This window comes from Budorcas taxicolor, chromosome 4 (assembly GCF_023091745.1).
Source record: "Budorcas taxicolor isolate Tak-1 chromosome 4, Takin1.1, whole genome shotgun sequence".
NCBI lineage: Eukaryota > Metazoa > Chordata > Mammalia > Artiodactyla > Bovidae > Budorcas > Budorcas taxicolor.
In genome coordinates this window covers 21,191,440-21,213,806 of record NC_068913.1, presented here as the reverse complement: position 1 = coordinate 21,213,806, position 22,367 = coordinate 21,191,440, and the positions used below count along the sequence as shown (strand labels likewise).

General features: G+C 35.2%; 1 protein-coding gene across 1 annotated transcript in view; it reads right to left on the bottom strand.

The window, feature by feature from the left end:
- Positions 1-1,018: 1,018 nt before the first annotated feature.
- Positions 1,019-22,367, bottom strand: part of PHF14 (PHD finger protein 14) — a 195,372-nt gene continuing 174,023 nt past the window's right edge. The window contains exon 18 of the mRNA XM_052639076.1: positions 1,019-1,093. Within this exon, the coding sequence (XP_052495036.1) occupies positions 1,019-1,093 (75 nt within the window). The remainder of the gene's footprint in view (positions 1,094-22,367) is intronic.

The window sequence follows — 22,367 nt, the reverse complement described above, 5'->3', positions numbered from 1 at the left end:
GGAAAAGTAAAATGTCTGGTTACTGAGAACTCTGATAAAGATAGGAATGAAAGGAGTTTTAGAAAACTCCTAAGCCAAAGAAACACAAGTAGGGAACAAATGTCCAGAAAAAATGTGTATGGCCTAGAACATACTAAGTGCTTGCTGCTGCTGCTGTCGCTTCAGTCATGTCCTACTCTGTGCGACCCCATAGACAGCAGCCCACCAGGCTCCTCCGTCCCTGGGATTCTCCAGGCAAGAACACTCGAGTGGGTTGCCATTTCCTTCTCCAATGCATGAAAATGAAAAGTGAAAGTGAAGTCGCTCAGTCGTGTCAGACTCTTAGTGACCCCATGGACTGCAGCCTACCAGGATCGTCCGTCCATGGGACCCTCCAGGCAAGATTACTGGAGTGGGCTGCCATTGCCTTCTCCAGATCCTTAGTAAATATCATATCAATTAAAAATCATGGTGCTACTTCTGTCACAGAGAATGTTAAATTACCATTTCTTTTCAGCCTTTACCTGCAATCCCAGAATATTATGTGATGTATAAGTTGATGAAATCAGAAAACGATATTTCATCCCATGGCACTTGCTGGTTTTCAGAGTTTTTACATGCAAACATTTCCTGTTCATTTCTGAACTATGTTGGATTTCTTTATATTAATAATTGGAATTCTATTAAGGTTCCTGAAGAAGACAACGCAGACTTGCAAGCAAAAAAAAAAAGACTTTCAGAGTTTGTTTTTTTTAGGTCATTCACATGATAACACTTGGGTTACAGATAAGAGGAAATTCTGTCTCTATTCTCAAATTTCAGTAGAGAATTAAAAAAAATATTTTAAAGGTCTTTTATACAAATGTTTAAATTGCTCTAAAAAAGCATACAAATTCCAAATGCAAGCTCCCATTTCATTTTCAATGACTTTATTGAGAACATTTTGCAAATTAGATTTTACAGTTTAACATTTTACAATTAGAAATTTCATCTGCTACTACATAAGTTGCAAACTTCTCAAAACACTACAGAAAATCCTTTATTTCTTTGAATTTTTCTGTTCCACACTGAGCTCCTGAGATATATGTTTTCTTTCAGCTTCATTTTCATCTTCCTGTGAAATAAATTTGAGAAAACATCAAAATACAAACCTTAGAGCATTTAATCACTTATACTTCATACACTTTAACTTCATTTCTCTGAAGAATTAACTATCATGATTTCAGTAATACTAGGGAAAAGGCTATAAACAAAATGGCACAATTATATAACATTTAAATATTTACAGTGGGTGCTGTTTTATACTACATGTTGACTAAATTTTTCTATATATTTTTAAAAGCAACTTATTTTATCAATGACCTAAAAATTACTTTTGGAAACACTTGCCACTAAAAAGTATCCTTTTTAGGGGTCAATCAGATATTTTTACTTCACTATTTGATTAAAAAAAAAGTAAATGTAACTTCTGAGACACTTTATGCACATTGGCATTTTTGTCTCATCCAGCAGACTTTCTTGACAGGTCTGCCAATTTCCCAATTACTTGGACCACCATATATTATCTGAAAATCAGTCAGCTCTAAAATAGGAAACTCTAAAATGGGCACGTCAGGCAACAGAATGCTTACATCTTCTACAGTTTCGATTCTGAGTAGTGGCTTCATAATTCATGGCAGGCTCCTGTGGAACATGGTGAATAAATAAAGTGACATCATAATGTCTGCTTCCATAGGAATGAAATACATCTTGTGTTCAATATTAGATGGTGACCTCCAAAGTATAAATGAATGAGAATCTGGAAAAATACGTCACCTTACATTTTATAATCCAACTTATCATCTATGTTCTTTAACACCCAAGTACAAAGCAGTCTTGCTTTCCTATTATTCCTGAAAGGCCTTTCATTTTTATTAACTGAAGTAAAAAGCATTGTCTAACTCTTTACGAGTTAAAGTATGAATATCTTAATTTCTTAAGCATCTCAGGAAAACAGTAATTATATCAGTATCACCAAACACATAACCCTGTATCTCTTTATCTTCTTATAAAACCAAGTTCAATTAAATAATTACTGAGCTTTGGTTAGTAAACTGACTTTATTAAGTAAATGCAAATCAAGATGTGTGTATATATATCTATGTTTTCCATGAAAAACCACATCCTTGCCCATAAATATTAAGGTGGAGAAAGCTTCCTTTATAGACACTGTCTCTAAACTTCAACAGCAACTGTGATTAAACTTTTCTGTGGCTATCAATATTATCAGTCAGCCTGAATAATTATAGATATGCTGGCTATAGAGGATGGCGTTCTGAATATCAATTTAGGTGATGTAATTTTAATATATTTTTCTACGTATAACAACCACTGAGTGTTTTTGTTTTTTCAAATTTTCTCTACTGAATAGAGATATAATGTTGAATGGACTATTAAAATCTGTTAATGAACAGATAGTTTTGGGGTTTCCCTGGTGGCTGGCTTCCCAGTAGTAAAGAATCTGCCTGAAATGCAGGAGTTGCAGGAACTGCCGATTTGATCCCTGGGTTGGGAAGATCCTCTGAAGGAGGGCATGGTAACCCACTCCAGTATTCTTGCCTGGAGAATCCCATCGACTGAAGAGCCTGGCAAGCTACAGTCCATAGGGTCACAAAGTCCAAAAACGATTGAAGCAACTTAGCACACGCATGCAGTTTCCACTTTAACTCAACACTTTAACTCAAACAGAGATTACATTTTAATCATAACCTAATAAAAACCAAATCCTATTCCATATTTTCCACTGTCTTCTGGTGAAACACTGACAGAAAGTGTTACATCAGCAGGTAAAGGTGGCAAGATTTTATTAGGTAGGACTGAATGTGTCTATATGTTGCTCAAGGCAAGGTTTTATCTTTTTTATCTTATATTCCTACCATCTAACAGGGCATATTTAGTATCTAGGTAGAGTTCAATAAACATTTCCTGAACTATTTTAAATACTGGGATAAAGAATGAATAAGAGGTGTGTACTTTGGAAAAGCAAAATATCCTTCCTTATCTAGTGGTTACACTTCTGAGTTTACTAAAACAGTATTGAAAACAGGAATAAGCAAAAATGTCTGAAGCAACATTAGACAAAATTGCCTTTACCAAATTCATAGTCTTTAAGTTTTGAAAAAAAAAAAAAATGGAGCTTTTATCATGTGAACGGTCTAGTAAGTCCCCACAGCAATATGACTTACTGGTTTAACAACTAGTTTTAACAACTAGTTTTTCCCTGAGAACTCGGAATTATCTATAATATTTACTTGCATAAATGGCAACCCACTCCAGTACTCTTGCCTGGAAAATCCCATGGATGGAGGAGCGTGGTAGGCTATAGTCCATGGGGTCGCAAAGAGTCCGACACGACTGAGCAACGTCACTTTCACTATATAATGTCACTCTTTTTGTTGAATTTTTCTTAGTAATAAAGTATAGCTAATAAATGCATGTCTATTCTAATAGTACCTTCTGTTCAGGACAGGTACAAAAGTTTCTTATGATGAGAGGATATCTTAAAATATCTTGCCTTTCTATGCCTTTAAACTATTTATGTAAGTCAGCAAGATACAATTTCTTCTTCCTCTGCAAAAAATAGCTGTAGTCTGGATATAGAAAAGGATTATGGAAGTATAGAGAAGGCATTTAGTCCCACTGATAAGAGTCCCACACAACATAATTGCTATGGTATAGTATCACCAAAATAATAAAACAGCAATAGATTTTAATCAATATAAAGAAAACATCGGAATTAGATATAATAAAACTCCAGAAACGATTTTAGAAGTTGTCTTGGTTTTTCTTCTTTTTCCAGAAGTGCTAACTTGTATTTCTAATGTTACATTGTCAATTTTTATAAGAACTTTATAAACAGTTCAAAATTAATAAAATCATTAAAATAGTTGAGGCAGCGAATCAAATATCATTCACAAATGACTACATAATGAATGAAACTACAAAGAAAGGAAGCTCTTTTACCGAAGTATTTCTTCGCTACTAGTTTAATAAACGCTGGCAAAAATTTCTTCTGATAGATGGCAGGTTTTGTCACTCTTTTCTAAGACAAGACATCTGTTTGTTTCCCAGTGAAAGAAGACCCTTGCTACAAGGATCATTTTCTTAGTGACAGCCCTGACAAGTTTGACATTTGTTTCATGAAGTATTCTGAAGCAGCCAACAAGAAAATGTACCCTTTGGGGCTACTGGGAAGTAGACAGGTTTACCTCTTAATGTTTAAGCCTGTTAATTTATACTCCAGAAAACATATGATTATGGCAACCTTGCAGATCTCCTGTTACATGCGGAATTTCAGGAATACACACACGTAACAGTAACACTCGTAATGCCAAATCATTACACGTGATTCCTTGGCCTCCCTGCTCCTTGTACACTGACAGCACTGTTGGAGTGAGAATGATAATTTCTAGGCACACGTGGACCATGTAATTATGGACTCCAGGAGGCAACATGAGACTAAAAGAGTCATTCAAACAGAAAATAAGTAAAAACAGTGCCATTTTCCATCTAAACTAGATCCCATAAAACCCGAAAGAGTCTTTAAATACTACTCAGCTTGCAGCATCAGTTTGGAAGAGGTGGCTTTCTATTTCCCTTTATTTACAAATTTGACTTTGCTCTCAAAATAGTTGAAAGAATTAATGTCAATAAAACCTATCCATCCCACTTTTCCTTTCTCTTGAGGTAACCAATTCCAAACAAAGAGCAATTACTTTAGCAGCTGGACTTCTTAATGCTCAGGTAGTATCTAGACTCAAAATTATAGTCTATGAACAAAGATGACTCTGTATTTACGCTACAGACTGTCAAGTTTTAAATGATTTCTTTTAAAGGTTGCATTATACAAAGGGACAAACTTTCTCCATTATTTCATTTTATTTTTAAAGATGACTTTATGAGTACCTTTAGAGTAGAGAAATCTGTCAAACACTACCTTAACCAAATGATTAGGGTTAACATTACCAGTAAGGCATATTAACATCAACCCTTTGGTAAAATGCTTTACAAAGGGCATGTTAATTCTGATTTGTGGTATCCTTCCCAGCAATGCATGAACCTCAATCTAATAAGAAAACATCAGATAAATGCTCTATAAAAGAATTGAACAGTAGAAGATAATAACACTATAGGAAGCTGGATGAAGGGCAAATGGGAGTTATCTGTGCTATTTCTGCTACTTTTGAAAGTGAAAGTGAAGCCGTTCAGCCGCGTCTGACTCTTTGTGACTTCGTGGACTGTAGCCTACCAGGCTCCTGCGTTCATGGGATTCTCCAGGCAAAATTACTGGAGTGGGTTGCCATTTTCTTCTCCAGGGGATCTTCCCAAACCAGGGATCGAACCCAGGTCTCCCGCATTGTGGGCAGATGCTTTACCCTCTGAGCCACCAGGGAAACCCTAAGTTTTGGTAAGTCTAAAATTATTTTAAAATAAAAAAAAAGATTTAAAAAACAAAATAGAAATGAATACTTGATGAAAGTTTTCTAAATTCAAAGTAAGGGTGATTTACGCACAAAGAGTTTATGTAAAAGAAAATTCAAGGTTACTTTAGCCTCTACATTGAAAATACACAGCTAAAATAAATTGTTTATGCTTTCCATTTTTGTACTTAAAATTCCTTTCTTAAGTACCTCAACTGTTTATTATGATGATGCTATTAATTTTTTATTTTCTTGTTTGTGCTTCCAGGCATTTTTCTTACATTTGTACTTTCAGTACAGATCACTTTCACAGTCAGAAAATATAAGCTTTATCTCCAGAAATAAGGAAGCATAATGGGAGACTGTTTTCAAAGAGAATGATGTCAGCTGTTTTAATTTTATAGCAGCAAAGACATATGGTGGGAACAGTAAAATAAAGTGAGAAAGTACAACTAAGCACTAAAATATTTCTATTTCCTTATGATATTTTCTTTAGATTTTAAATATTCCTTTAATCAGAAGAGTTCCTATAATCAGATTCAAATTAATAGCTGAAATTATCTGTATGCTTTAACTATAATCCTTTCAAAACTGCAGTATATATGCAGCTTCCAGTAAAAAATATGAAAACACACTTAACCTGTTAATATAGAAAAGCAATATATAATATACTCTAATCTGTGGTCAAAAATTCCTCTTTTACTCATTTAAAACATACCAGATGTAACTCTCAACAGCATTTAAGACTGTGCTTTTAATACTGAAAATAAGCTAGTGCTGCACAATAGGAAAAATTTATCTTAATAACTGAAAAAATGTTGATGATAATGAAAATGTTCTAAGCAAAAACGAGCATGCTGCATGCTTCAGACTAAAATTAATTAGAGTTTTTAACGTTTTACAATTCCACCATAATTCTTTAAATGGTGCATTTACTTCATGGCAATAAACACTTGGATCATTAAGTAAAGTGCAAAATGTGTGTGATGTGCTACATTTAATAACCTTTGGCCCTTTTTTCTGTACTTCTGGCATTCAGTTTTCCAATGCACTGAATAAGCAATTGAAGACCACAATTAAATATCCTGACGTTGCATATTTGAGATTCTTTTTTCATTTAATACAAAAGGCAATTAGTCTACCATTTTACAACTGAATCCCAACTTTAGTGGGCCATGATAAAGATACTGAAATGAACTTACAAGAAATGCTTAATTAAATTTACAGTAAAAAGCAAAAGAGGTTTTTTTCTTATGACAGAAGTTGCATATTTAATTAGAAAGTCTAGGGCTACACTGTGAAATTACAGTAACCTCGGAAGTTCTTAGTGAACCTAGCTCAAACATAAATGCTGCTAAATAAGATGGAGCTATTTTATAAATTTCTACCTTTTTTCTCTACTTAGTGATTCAACAAAAGGTAGTTAAATATTGTCTAATATTGTAATATTATCTAATATTACAAAATCATGGGCTTTATGTTAGTAGCAAGTATAATATATACATAAAAGGACAATGAGTGCTCAGTCACGTCCGACTCTTTGCAACCCCATGGATTGTAGCTCTGCAAGCTCTGTCCGTGGAGTTTTCCAGGTTAAGAATACTGGAGAGGTTTGCCATTTGCTACTCCAGGGGACCTTCCTGACCCAGGGATCAAACCTGTGTCTCCTGCACTGGCAGGTGAATTCTTTAACCCTGTGCCACCTGGGAAGCCCCAAAGGGATGGCAATAAATTTCTAATTTCATGTATGAATATATATGAATTTCATATCTCATTTATTTCATTTATTAGCAATCATATCTCTCCATTTGTGATTCTGGAGATCTAGTTGAGTAAGTTTGCCCTTCTAAATCTCTAGTTGAGTAGATGTGCACTTCTAAATGTTTAGTTTCTCTTGTTACCTTTAACTTCCTTGTTTTGTTTTTTGATGGCATGGAAATGGGATAGTTAAAAATAAGGCTTTGGATTTCCCATGTATGATTTGAGATCGAGAGAATTTCTGTGACCTGGGAAGAAAGGCCCTAAGGATTGGTCAACCATCTGGGGAGGGCATATTAAAAGGGAATGGAAAACAGTAAGTCCAAGATAAGAGTCTGGCAAAATTGAATTAAAAAAAGGAAAATGAATGATGGATGGTTAAGTGTGAGTTAGGGCAGACACTTAATGAGCATAAACCTAATTCTATAAGCTTGCATCTTCCCATAAACATGAAAAAAAAGCACAACTTTGAAGTTTTAGGTATTTAGCAGGTTGCAAACCTGCTGGGCCTAGAAAATTTAATCATATTCTTTTCTTCTCTGACAGATGAGTTCTTGTATAAGGCATATGTTTGATAACCCCTGCAGAACTTATGATCTTAAAGATAATAAATTTTCCTTCTTTGGTAGGCTTCTAATATCTAGGAAATAAGCTTAGAAGTATACACTAGAAATCAAATTCTATAATGGGGCAATATATTTTCAAATGAGAACAAATCCAATGTATATGAATTAAAAGCTTATGTTATATTAAGATATAACATTTTAAGAGGCTCTTCAGAAAGTATTTTTTGCATAAATCATCTATTATTCACTAAATGTAACATTACAAAAATCCTAAATGTGCTAATATTTAAAGATAATACATATGAATTTTTACTTTTCCCACAGGTATTCAACAAGAAGAGACATTTCTAAATTTATGTTGTTTGATTTTTTTCTGTCCTAAACATATACATACAAGATTAAATTTCATCAAGCAAAAATGAGGCAAAACAAATGTCTAAAAATGTCTGAGGTAAAAAAGCTCACCAGTAAAATCATAGTTCCACAGCTAAGAAATTTCTAAGTTGTATAAAAATCAGTGACTGACTCATTAAAATTTTCAGTCATACATGCACTGTTTTATGACTGGAAATTATTCAGCAATAAATGAGTTATTTATACAAGCTGGAAAATACTTATATGTAGCATATTTATATTTATTAATATAAGCAATAACCATTGATATTAGAATTGGCCATTGTGGAAGAACTGACCTCTTCAGTAATGTGTGACTGCATTTTGTTTATCCTTTACAATATGATGAGAAGTTTAATGCAACATAGATTTAAAAGGTATTTTACATATATAATATTAAAAGGATTTCTGGTGTTATATCTTTAACATATATAATATTAAAGATCAAGATGGCAGAGTAGAGGCATGTGGAGCTCACCTGCTGTGTGTGTGTATGTGTGTGTGTGTGTGTGTGTGTGTGTGAGAGAGAGAGTGTCACTCAGTCGTGTCTGACTCTTTGTGATCCCATGGACTGTAGCCCACCAGGATTGTGTCCATTGGGATTCTCCAGGCAAGAATACTGAAGTGGTTTGCCATGTCCTCCTCTGGGGATCCTTCCAACCCATGGATCGAACCCAGGTCTCCTGCACTGCAGGTGGATTATTTACTGTCTGAGCCACCAGGGAAACCCTGACCTGCTCTAACAAATACATAAAAATATATTCTTTTAGGTTTTGCTTATCTGAGAAATTCTTGTTTTTAAATTTACTTATTATTGTTGTATTAGATGCTCAGTCATGTCTGACTCTTTGTGACTCCATGGACTGAGGGTCCTCTGTCCGTGGAATTCTCCAAGCAAGAATACTGGAGTGGGTTACTTTGCCCTTTTCCAGGGGATCTTCTTGACCCAAGGATTGAACCTGGGTTCCCTCACAGCTCAGTTGGTAAAGAATTTGCCTGCAAGGCAGGAGACCTGGCTTTGATTACTGGGTTGGGAAGATCCCCTGGAGAAGAAAATGGCAATCCACCCCAGTATTTTTGCCCGGAAAATCCCAGACAAAGGAGCCTAGCAGGCTACAGTCTATAGAGTTGTAAGAGTTGGACATGACTTAGAAACTAAACCACTAACCATCACCACCTCCCCTATTGCTGGCAGATTCTTTACCATTTGAGCTACCCTAGAGGTTTGTTAGCTCTGTGAATACTAAACCAATCCTAAAAGAAATATCTAAAGGTCTTCACTAAACGGAAAAGAAGCAAGTATCTACATGAAAGGCAAATAAATAAAAGGATTGAAGATTACTTAAATAAGCCAGCACAAATGTTAACAATAAAAAACAATGAAAAAAATTCTGTGAAAGCAATTATAACTACAATGAACAGCAAAAGGATAAAAATTAAGATGTAAAATAGGACATCATAAAATGTAGGGAGGGAAGTAAGAAAAATGTAGATCTTTTAGAATATATTTGAGTTTATATGACTACAATTGAAAGCAAGTAGGTAAGCTATGGGTTAATATACTTGAAAACCAGGATAATCACAAATCAAAAACATGCAGTAACTTCACAAAAATCAAAAAGAAAGGAACTATAGCATAACAGAAAAGAAGAACATCAAACCACAAGAGAAAAACAAAAAGAAGACAGGGATAAAGAAGGAATACAAAGGAATCAACTGGAAAACAAGGTTTAAAATGGCAATAAATAATTATCAATAAATATGTTAAAGGTAAATGGACTAAATTCTCCAATCAAGACACAGAGTGAAAGACTAGATAATAAAACAAAAACCTTCAATATGCTGCCTATAAGAGATTCTCTTTAGGGAAGAAAATGTATACACTGAAAGCGAGGGGATAGAAAAAGGTGTTTCATGCAAATGGAAATGACAAAGCAAAAGTAGCAATATTCATATCAGACAAAACAGACTTTAAAACAAAGGCCATAAAGAAAGACAAAGGAGACTACATAATGATAGAAAGATCAATTCAAGAAGAGGTGTATATGCACCCATTATAGAAGTGTTTAAATACATAAATAATAACAGACATAAAGGGACAAACTAATGGGAATTCAATAAGGCAACGGAGATCCTAAAGGACACAATAGAACAGACTTAATTGAGATCTATAGGCTAGTACATCTAAAAAGACCAGAATATATATTCTTTTCAAGTGCATATGGAACATTCTCTAGGATAAATACATCCTCTACATACTAGGACACAAAACAAACCTCCATAAATTAAGAGGACAGAAATTATTTCAAATATCTTTTCTAACTACGACATGAAACTAGAAATCAATCACAGAAAGAGAAACAAGGGGAAAAAAAGGATTACATGGAGACTAAACAAAATGTTACTAAAAAGACACAGATGTGTATAGCGGACTTTTGGACTCAGAGGGAGAGGGAGAGGGTGGGATGATTTGGGAGAATGGCATTGTAACATGTATACTATCATGTAAGAATTGAATCGCCAGTCTATGTCCGATGCAGGATACAGCATGCTTGGGGCTGGTGCACGGTGATGACCCAGAGAGATGTTATGGGGAGGGAGGTAGGAGGGGGGTTCATGTTTGGGAACGCATGTACACCCGTGGTGGATTCATGTCAATGTATGGCAAAACCAATACAGTATTGTAAATTAAAATAAAGTAAAAAAAAAAAAAATCAGTGAATCAATGATGAAATCAAAGAGGAAATAAAAAATACATTGAGATAGATGACAATAAAACACAACCATACAAAAGCTATGGGGCACAGCAAAAGTTCTAAGCAATCCTGAGAGAAAAGAACAAAGCTGGAGGTATAACATTTCCAGACTTCAGACAATACTACAGAGCTACAGTAATTAAAATAGCATGGTACTGGCACAAAACCAGACATAGATGAATGGAACAGAAAAGAGAACACAGAAATAAGCCCGTATGCCTTTGGTCATGGAGAAGGCAATGGCAACCCACTCCAGTACTCTTGCCTGGAAAATCCCATGGATGGAGGAGCCTGGTAGGCTGCAGTCCATGAGGTCACTAGGAGTTGGACACAACTGAGCGATTTCACTTTCACTTTTCACTTTCATGCACTGGAGAAGGAAATGGCAACCCACTCGAGTGTTCTTGCCTGGAGAATCCCAGGGACGGGGGAGCCTGGTGGGCTGCCGTCTATGGGGTCACACAGAGTCGGACACAACTGAAGCGACTTAGCAGTAGCAGCCTTTAGCCAATTAGTCTTCTTCAACAAAGGTGAAATATATAATGGAGAAAGACATTTTCTTCAGCAAGTGGTGTTTGGAAAGCTGGACAGCCACATGTTAATCAATAAAGTTAGAACAGTCTTTCACACTATGCACAAAATTACACTCAAAGTGACTTCAAGACTTATTAAGACATGACACCATAAAACTTCCAGAAGAGAACACAGGCAAAATATTCTCTGACACTGTACCAATGTTTTCTTAAGTCAATCTTCTAGGGCAAAAAGCAATAAAAGCAAAGATAAACAAATATAATCAAACTTATAATCAAGCTTATAATCAAACTTATAAGCTTTTGCACAGCAAGAAAAGAAAAGAAGAGAGTTAGTTGCTCAGTTGTTTCCAGCTCTTTGTGACCCCACAGACTACCGCCTGTCAGGCTCCTCTCTGCCCATGGAATTCTCCAGAAGGGAATGGGTAGCCATTCCCTTCTCCAGGGGATCTTCCTGGCCCACGGATTGAACTGAGGTGTCCTGCATTGCAGGCAGATTCTTTACTGTTGGAGCCACAGGGAAACCGTAAACAAAATGAAGAAAACAACCTATGGACTGGGAGAAAATATTTCCAAATGATGTGACTGACAAGGGCTTGATTTCCAAAATATACGAACAACTCATACAACTCAGGGCTTCCTGGTGGCTCAGTGGTAAAGAATCGGCCTGCCAATGCAGTAGATTCAGGTTTGATCCCTGGATCAGTAAGACCCTTGGAGAATGGCAACCCATTCCAGTATTCTTGCTTGAGAAATTCCATGGACAGAGAAGTCTGGCGGTTTACAGTCCACAGGGTTGCAACAAGTCAGATACAACTTAGCAACTAAACAACAACAACATACAACTCAGTAACAAACAAACAACCCAATCAAAAAATGGGCAGAAGACCTAAATAGACATTTCTCCAAAGAAGACACAGAGATGACCAACAAGTACATGAAAAGATTTTCAACACTGCCAATTATTAGAGAAATGCAAATCAAAACTATATTGAGGTATCATCTCACACAGTTCAGAATGGTCATCCTGAAAAAGTTTACAAATACTAAATGCTGAAGAGGGTTTGGTGAAAAGCGAGCCCTCCTACACTGAAGGTGGGAATGTAAATTGGTACAGCCACTACGGAAAATAGTATGTATTCCTTAAAAACCTAAAAATAGAGTTACCCTATGATCCAGCAATCTCACTCCTGCTCATATATCCTGAAAAGACAAAAACTCAAATTTGAAGAGATACATGCACCCTAATGCTCATAGGAGCACTATTTACAGTAGCCATGGAAACAACCTTAGTGTCCATCAAGAGATGAATGGATTAAGAAGTGGTACATATATACAATGGAGTATTACTCATCCACAAAAAGAATGAAATAATGTCATTTGCAGCAACATGGGTGAACCTAGAGAATATCATACTAAGCAACATAAGGCAGAAAGAGAAAGATGAATACCATGTGATAAAACCTGTGGAATCTGAAAAAAACTATACAAATGAACTTATTTACAAAACAGAAACAGACTCACAGACATAGAAAACAAACTTATGCTTACCAAAAGGGAAAGGGGTAGGGGGAAGGTAAGTTAGGAGTATGGCATTAACAGATACACACTACCATTTGTAAAATAGATAAACAACAAGGATTTACTCTACAGCACAGGGAACTATACTCAGTATCTTTTAATAGCCTATAATAGAAAGGCATAAAAAAATTATTGTGTATAAATATGTGTATAATTAAATCACTCTGCTGTACATGTGAACCTAATACAATATTGTAAATCCATATTCAATTAAAAATTATACTTCAATTAAAAAAATTTTTTTTGCTTAGTCAAGTCCTATAGTTAATATTTACCTAGACTGTGTATCAAAGCACTGTCAAAGAAGTAGAATTTATATAAATGGTAATATTACAATCTTAAAGTGCTACTTTAGAGAAGAGATAGAAGACAGTCAAAAAGTGAAAGGTAACACAAACTCCCCTAATGAAAATGATGTTATTTATATAACTTGATGCTTAGGCTTGATAACTGTCCTCGTATATAAGAAGTTATCAAAAGAAGCTGGGTGCTTCATACTCACCGTACATGTTTTTGCAACGCTTTTAAAATCAAATTTGTCTCAACACAAAAAGTAAGAACAGGTAAGCAAACAGACAAATGATCTTTGTTGTAAAATCACCTATGTTGTAAATGCTATAAAGTTTCTCACCAAAATAATATACAGAGGTTATCAGAGTTATGAGTAACAGTTTCAGCATTTCTGTGATACGGACAGCTCATTACAGACTCCATACTGTAAACCAGTAAACTGTATTTACTGCTTGCTAGTAAAATCATAAAATCATTCAGAGATACTGAGTTATGTTTCACACATGAAATTCACTGTAGTGTTCTGAGGATTCATGAAGTTTAATAAGAACCATGAGAATCAAATTCAACTCTTAACGGTAAAATAATCTTCTCATTTTACAAGACTCTTCATCCCTTGACTCATATTAAACATTTTTATCTTTTAAAGATAATATTAAGTATTGAAGTAAGTTCTATTCCTAGAAATCCTTCCTTTCTTCCTCCTGCAAAAATTTATTGAACAATGACTGTGTGTCAGACACTGGGAAAGGTACTGGAAATAACAAAATGAATGAAATGTCTTCCTGCCTAGAGGAGCCTGTGTTCCAATGTGGTAGAAAAGTAAAACTGAAAGTTGCCCAGTTGTGTCTGCCTCTTTACAACCATATAGTTCATGGAATTCTCCAGGCCAGAATACTGGAGTGGGTAGCCCTTCCCTTCTCCAGGAGATCTTCCCAACCCAAGGACTGAACCCAAGTCTCCTGCATTGCAGGTGGATTCTTTGCCAACTGAGCTATCAGGGAAGCCCAATGTGGTAGATAGGCAGTCATATAATTACAGTGCAATGGAGAAAGTATATTTTAAAGTCTATCAGGCATAAAATGTAAAGAGAAAAACCTGAACTATGACAATATATAGGAGAGTTTTTTTTTTTTTTTTAAATAATGAGTTATATTCTAGAGTTGGGGTATGGCATCGGAATAATATATCCTCCTTCATTCTCAATGATTGCGATTCTGCATCTTTGAAACAAACACTTCTCAACGTAACTTACACTGCTGCTGCTGCTGCTTACACTGACTACTCTTTTATTAAGATTAAGTCAACATCAAAGGACAAGTGAATTTTTAAAACTTTACTCCCAAGTGAACAGATTAAGTTACTGCAAATGTCTCTATTTCAAGTTGAATGCTATTTTCCCTAGAGTGAATCCATTAATCTTTTCAGTTTTATTGGAAATTAGTAGCACATTAGAGATCCAAGTAACACATTTCCTATGGCACATTAATTTTTCATGAGTAAAAAAAAGTTTGATTTTGCTTCAAAAAATAAAAATAACATTTTAGAAAATTCCACACAGAAATTTTCTCTAGTAGTGGTACTTCATATCAGACAGAGTCCAATATAACAGCCACATTTTCTACATTCTGACTTCAAAATAATTGTATAAACACTATTTTGCTCTTAAAAGAAAAGTTAAATGTTTTAAACTCTTTGCTTTAAACTGTTACCATAATGAAAACCAAGTACTGATACCACTGTAAATGATTGCCAGAAGTAGGCCTTGTGGTAAGTACCAAATCAGTTAAAAAGCTTACCTGAAAATGTATTTACTTAACTGATGTTTTCTATGACCAATTAGTTATTCTATAAGTATAAAGTATTTCTCTATATTTCATGATCAACACTATAAAACATTAGAAAAAATATTTGATAAAATGACATTTGAAAAACCTATTTGAAAAGATCATTCAGAGAGCTACAAAAGCCATTCATACATTTCCCCCGATTATTAACTGTGTGTCAGTTATTGTGATAGGTGCTAATAAGAAAAAAAAAACCAAAAACTGATATATAAGGCAGATTCTGAGCCTTATGAATCTTTTAATCTCTGTCCAAAACAATGATTACTAACTATAATTTCAATTAAGACATGTTCAATGAAAGTACAATGCTATGAGCGTTTCACTAGAACAGCCTAAAAGTTTCAGAGAAGCTTGTCCTCATCCTAAAAATGACAAATACATTCAGACCTGGAGGATAAGATGGAGAGGTAAACCTAAAGTCCACACACAGACAACATCAGAAGACAAAGAAACATCTTCGATTAATTAACCCTACAACCATCTAATAGTCTTAATTCTGAAAATATCAACACAAGGTATGAAATATTAAAAAGTTACATTTTCTATTAACTTGCAGTTAAAGCATCCTTACCAATACAACACTGGAATCTTTGTTAATTTTCTTCTTAGTTCTTTGAATTTTCCCCATATCTTTGATTTCTTTTAACTTCCTTTTATCAATGTTTTTAGAACTCTGTTACTCTTATCTGGAGATGGCTCTAAAGAGCCTCAAATGCCATCTATTTTATGTTGACTCTCCAATTTATACCTTCAGCCTGGCATATATTCCGTGTTTTAAGGTCATATGTCCACTGCTACTTGATGTCTTCACTGAACTTTTAAATGAGCACTTCAAACAGACCAGGTACAAAGCCAAACTTGCTTGCCTTTCCCCAGGCACTACCAACCTCCCTCAAAAGCCTTATACCTCTCCTGGTCTATAATTTATACAGTTGCTCAAATACAAACTCTAGGAGTCATTCTTCTATTCTTTTCTTTCTCTCATACTCCAGAGCCAACTCCTGTTGTCTCTATTACCACAGATAATACCATTTCAGTATTTCCATTCCATATTTCCCGCCAGGATTACTCTAATACCTTCCTAATCAACGGCTTCCATTTTACTGTTGTACAACTGATTCTCCATATGATAGGGAGCAATTTTTGTAAGGCATGGAGGATATCACATCCCATCTTTGCTTGAAACCCTCCGGGAGTGCTGTATTTAGAGTCCGAACTCCTGCCATGGCCTATAAAATCCTATAAAATCTGGCTTCATCTTCAACAGTTCTCCAACTTGCTTACGTTAGCTCCAAACATGCTGGTCTTCCTTTTGATCCCTGAACAAATGGCACTAGCTGTTCTCTCTGCCTTTAACTTTATATGCCTAAGTTGTTTTGTTTTTGTTATACAGTCTTAGTGAGTTCTCTGATGTCATGCACATGGAACCAGCCTTTCCTCCACCAACCAGAGGAAAGAACAGTTCTTCATAACTCTTATCACAGTGAAATAACCATTTACTTGCTTATTTTATATATTATCTGTCTTCCCTCACTACAGTGTAATCTCCATGATAGCAGATTTTCTCTGTCTTGCTAACCACAGAATCCTCAGAAGCTAGTGTCATTTCTACCATATCACAGTCTCAGTATCTCTTTACTGTATGAATAACTACCCTACTATATAACTGCATAGGAAACAAATAGTAGTTTTGACTTTTTCAGTATTTATTAAATACAGAGTTTTCACATACACTGTATCTAATACTCACAAGTACCAGGCAACGTAAGTATTATCATTCTCACTTCCCATCCAGAAAATTGAGAATTAAAGACATTAAAGAACTACCCTGGGTAACACACCTAAAAGTGTAAGAGGACCTGGATTTAAACTCAGCTCTGTCTGACTCCAAAGAATTCTCCTTCCAGTATTACAGACAAGTAGAATTGCTCATGATCAGTAAATTTAAGCCTCACTTATATTTCCAAAATACCAATAATTCATTTTTTGTCCAACAGATACTGATCGCATTAATTGCTCAGTCGTACAAAAAGATCTTAAATCTGTCTTGTGGAAATGATTGAAAAGCAATCTTTAAATCCAAAACAGTTTAGCCATTGTGCACCTTGAAGATTATTTATAGAAATCCTGATAAACATACCACTTGCTTTTTCATTTTTTCAAGCTTTCTGACAATATTAGGATTTGTTGTGTTATATTTCCTAAATCTCATGAGGATACAGAAATGGTTGAGAACAAAAAGGGGCACTGCGGAAACACTGCAAGGAACAGATTCTCAGAAACATAAAATTCTGCCATTACCTTGGGATGGCTGCTCTTTTGTCTTCAAATAAGCCTGTGTAAAGAAGATTTATTATCAAGGTCCATGGCTTTCTCAATTCTTTGACAGATACCAACACAAAGGTTTACTTTCTCAGAAAGAAAAAATAGTCTCTATTTTTAAGAAAAAGGATCACAAGCCTTTACAGAGGTAGGTCCGTGAAGGACACTTGGAAGCTTGTGGAAATGTTGAGAGTTCAAATTGAAGGGTCTCAAAAGAAAATCCTGGTATAATATTAAATTGAATATAAAGCTGACAAAATATAACATTTAAGGAAAATTAAATTATAAATTTAAATATAAAGTAACTTTTTAACATAAAAATGATCTCATAGCCACATTATGTGGCAACCATATTGTTCAATCAAATTGATTAAACATTTGGAAAGTGCTAATTTTCGTAATACAGGTGTTCAACAGTTACCCAGGAAACAAATCTCTAATTCTCCATTGAAACATGAAAGTATTTTTAAAAGATGATTTTACTTTCCTTAACTTTTAAAGATACTATCATGCATTTTATCATAGACAGAAAATACATAAACAGAGTGTGACCTTTTAATTCCAATTTGATTTTAAAATTAAAAAATAAGCTGTATACTCTGAATTTCACCACAGTTTGGAATGTCTTATTGATATATAATATATCTAATTTCAAAAGAATGATAAAGCAGAATATAACTGAGCAACAGCAGGCATTGGAAACTGTGATACCATTTTGCCTCCTCTGAATGTACCCTCGTATGAATCATTGTTAGGATTCAGCACACAAGTAGTATACCCCATAATTAATTTGATTATTTATTTTATACATCACAAGCAGCTCAATAAATATGAAATAATATGTTGTTTTCTGGAAAGTTATATGGAAAGCTAGTTACATTTTCTACATTCAGAAAAAAAAGTGGGCTTCTAATATACAAAATAAATCTACATCGTTATTTAAACTTAGATTTGCTTAAAAAACATTAACGATGTGTAGGCGCTAGTGGCAAAGAACCTGTCTGCCAATGCAGGAGATATAACAGACGCTGGTTCAATCCCTGGGTCAGGAAGGTCCCGTGGAGGAGGGCATGGTGGGCTACAGTCCATAGGGTCATAAATGAGTCAGACATGACCAAAATGACTTAGCATGCACACACAATAAAAGAATAAGGAGAAAGAAGGAACAGGGAAAACTAATGAAGAATGTCCTCCTCTCTTTCTTTCCTCTATTCTTTTAATCAAAAATTATTAAGTGAATGCCTATTACATACTGTGCATATGTTCCGGGTAGAGAGGAGAACAAACAGCTGATCTTTTTCAGAAAACTTATGCACTTGAATTGTAAAACTAGTTCAACTTATGCCTCCTACCTTCTCCATTCCTTGTCAACAGACACCTCTATGTTTCTTCAGAAAGTCAAATTATTTTGTTTATAAAATATTGCAAACATAGCAATAATCATAGCTATAACTTTTAGCACTTATTGAAACCCCCTGGATATTTCTTCCCGAATACATTCCTCTTCCTTCCTTTTTACCAGACGTGACCAATATGCTGAACTGCACATCACTCATTGGTATGCTTTCATACCATATTTTAACATTTTATATGCGTGGCATCATATTAAACTTCTACAACTTCCAGGTTATTTTTAACACTATATTTCACTTATTTATTTGTTATACTTTCTTAAAATAACATACACGTTTTCAGCTCAAAAACTGGAATTACAAACTAGAAACAATCCAACTAAGTTAAGGTGGCGACAGATATACCACTATTATTTAATCTTGTTTGGAGATACTGGTCAACACAATTAGAAGAGAATGCCATGAAGTATAAAATTGTAAGATGAGATAAAACTATCTCTATTTGTTTATACCTGGAAATGTCAAAAGAATCAACTGAAACACATAAAGAGAGAATTCAATGAGCACCTCTGTTTATGAGGAAGATCAATGGTAGGTAACAGAATAAAACAATTTAAATAGACAACTATTATGTTCTATATCCATATTCCTCTAATTCCCTTTCTAAATTTTAAGACTGATTAAAGAAAGAATACTGTTTGCTATGTGTAGTTTTAAGAAGAGCAAATCAATATATTAAAATAAGCAATTTACATTAAATACATAAGTCAGATGCTAAGTTAGATAGATTTCTTTGGTTTTCCAGACCACTCTTCTCTAAAAAGAGCCATAAAATTTTAGAGAGAGAAGACAAGGTATTTTACTTAGAGGATGGATCATTTGATCCATTCTATTTACTCTACCGATAGAGAAGCCATTCTTAGAGCACATAACTGACCTCCCCAGGATCCCACAGCTACTAAATAGTATAGCTGGAATCAGAATTCAGGTCTCCTAAGCTGCTGTCTGGAACTGTTTGTCATGATGAGCCAGTATAGACCATAATGAATCAGTATGATATTAAATTAAATGCTGGTAAAAATATAGTATGCCTAAAAGCAAGACAAAAAATGTTGGTGAGGTTGTGTATACCTAGGTATTCTAAGAATCAATGTGATCTAACATGGTAAAATAATTGTGTGTTCTTATCCAAAGCATCTACATGAGCACAGTGGACAATGTATATGCTTCTGGCCTCAGACAAAACTAACCCAGTCCTCCTTTGACACCTACTATTGGTGTGACCTTGGGAAAAGCACATGACCTCTCAGTCTGTTTCCTTATATGTAAAAAAGAAACCCACAAAAACTAAAAACTAACCTGAAAGAACACACTTTGGGGATTAGAAATATGATTATGCATGCAAATTATACTAATAAAATGTTTACATTTACTAATAAAATGTGTTAACATAGTAGGTGCTCAAAACAAAGCCAGCAATTATTATTAAAGAAGTTAAAATACATTCCCCAAAACCAGGCTCGAAAGTTGAGAAAGTTGGTTGGAGAAAGTGCTTTTTCTTTTTACCAGAATAAAAATGAACAGTTTTGCTTCCTTTTCTAACTAGAATTTTAGTTTTTCAATGCTGATGGTAACTGTAATGTGAAGAATTACTTAAACTTGTAATATAGAAGTGTTTTCTACTTGTTTATTAACCTGCAAATATGTAAATGTCTATCTACTATCTGCCAGGTTCCTTTCTAGAAGGTGGAGAAACAAGTGGTAAATAACAGGATGTCTTTGTCGTCATAGGTCTTATATTTCAACAGGAAACAGAATAAACTGTTAGCAGATAATTTGACATTTTGATGTCGTAGAAAAAACAAAGGAAAAGAATACAATATGTGTGTGAGCACAGGTTTCCTTAGATAATGCCGTCAGGGAAAGTTACTATAGAGGTAGAGGTAATACTCAGGCTGAGATGCCAGTCAGGTACCAGCCTGTGAAAAGAGAATGTACAGGCACAGGGAACAAGAGCAAGGGCCTAACAGGACAAATGAACTCAGCATGTATGACACCAGTGTATGTGGCAGGAGATGCAATGTTAGGCTGATTCCATTTACAGTGAGAAGCCACTGAAGGATTTAATACTAAGTAATTTGATTTTGAGCTTTAAGGTTATTTTGGTTGCTGTATAGAGAAAGAAGGATAGGGGTTATAGGTAAGAATGAAAATAGAAAAATAAGTCAGAAGACAACTGCAACAGTGCAAATCAGAAATGATGGTGGCTTGGAGCACTGTAGTAGCGGTGGGAAAGGGAAGATGTATGACATGGTTCTGAGTCAGGACAGGCTATGAGGGAGAAATCGAGGAATAAACAAAAGAGAGTAATTAGAACTGACTCCTGTTTGTGGCACACAAAAATGGTAGTAGTGAGTTGGGAAAGAGTAAGAGACAAGTATGCTATCCATGGGAGTGAAGAATGATCTGGGAAAAAAAAAATTCTATTTCAGCAACATTAAACTTGAGACAATCTTTAGCTGTCCAATGGGAACGTCAGGAAAACATCAGGATACATGAATTTAGATCTTGAGGGAAGAGTTCAGGGCTAGTATTAGAAACCTAGACGTCTCCAACTTATAGATGAGACTATATGCACTCATCAAGGGAATGGCATACAGAGAAGAAGAGGGTCCTATGGACTAAGCCATGGAAATAAAACTGGGCACAGGTGGAGTACTCAGCTAAGAAGATTGAGGAGGAGTTGCCATTTATGTAGCATGAAAATCAGGGGACTCTGCAGGTCATCAGTTCAGTTCAGTTGCTCAGTCGTGTCCAACTGTTGCGACCCCATGGACTGCAGTATGCCAGGCTTCCCTGTCCATCACCAACTCCCTGAGCTTGCTCAAACTCATGTCCATCGAGTTGGTTATATCATCCAACCATCTCATCTTCTGCCATCCCCTTCTCCTCCTGCCTTCAATCTTTTCCAGCATCAGGGTCTTTTCCAGTGAGTCAGTTCTTTACATCAGGTAGCCAAAGTATAGGAGTTTCAGCTTCAGCATCAGTCCTTATAATGAATATTCAGGACTGATTTCCTTTAGGATAGACTGGTTGAATCTCCTTGCTGTCCAAGGGACTCTCAAGAGTCTTCTCCAACACCACAGTTCAAAAGCATCAATTTTTCAATGCTCAGCTTTCTTATATATATTATATATAGTCCAACTCTCACAAAAAACCACAGGCTTGACTAGACGGATCTCTGTTGGCAAAGTAATATCTCTGCTTTTTAAAATGCTGTCTAGGTTAGTCATAACTTTTCTTCCAAGGAGCAAGCATCTTTAATTTCATGGGTGCAGTCACCATCTGCAGTGATTTTGGAGCCCCCCAAAATAAAGTCTGTCTCTTTTTTCCATTGTTTCCCCATCTATTTGCCACGAAATGATGAGACCAGATGATCTTAGTTTTCTGAATGTTGAATTTGAAGCCAACTTTTACACTCTCCTCTTTCACTTTCGTCAAGAAGCTCTTTAGTTCCTCTTCACTTTCTG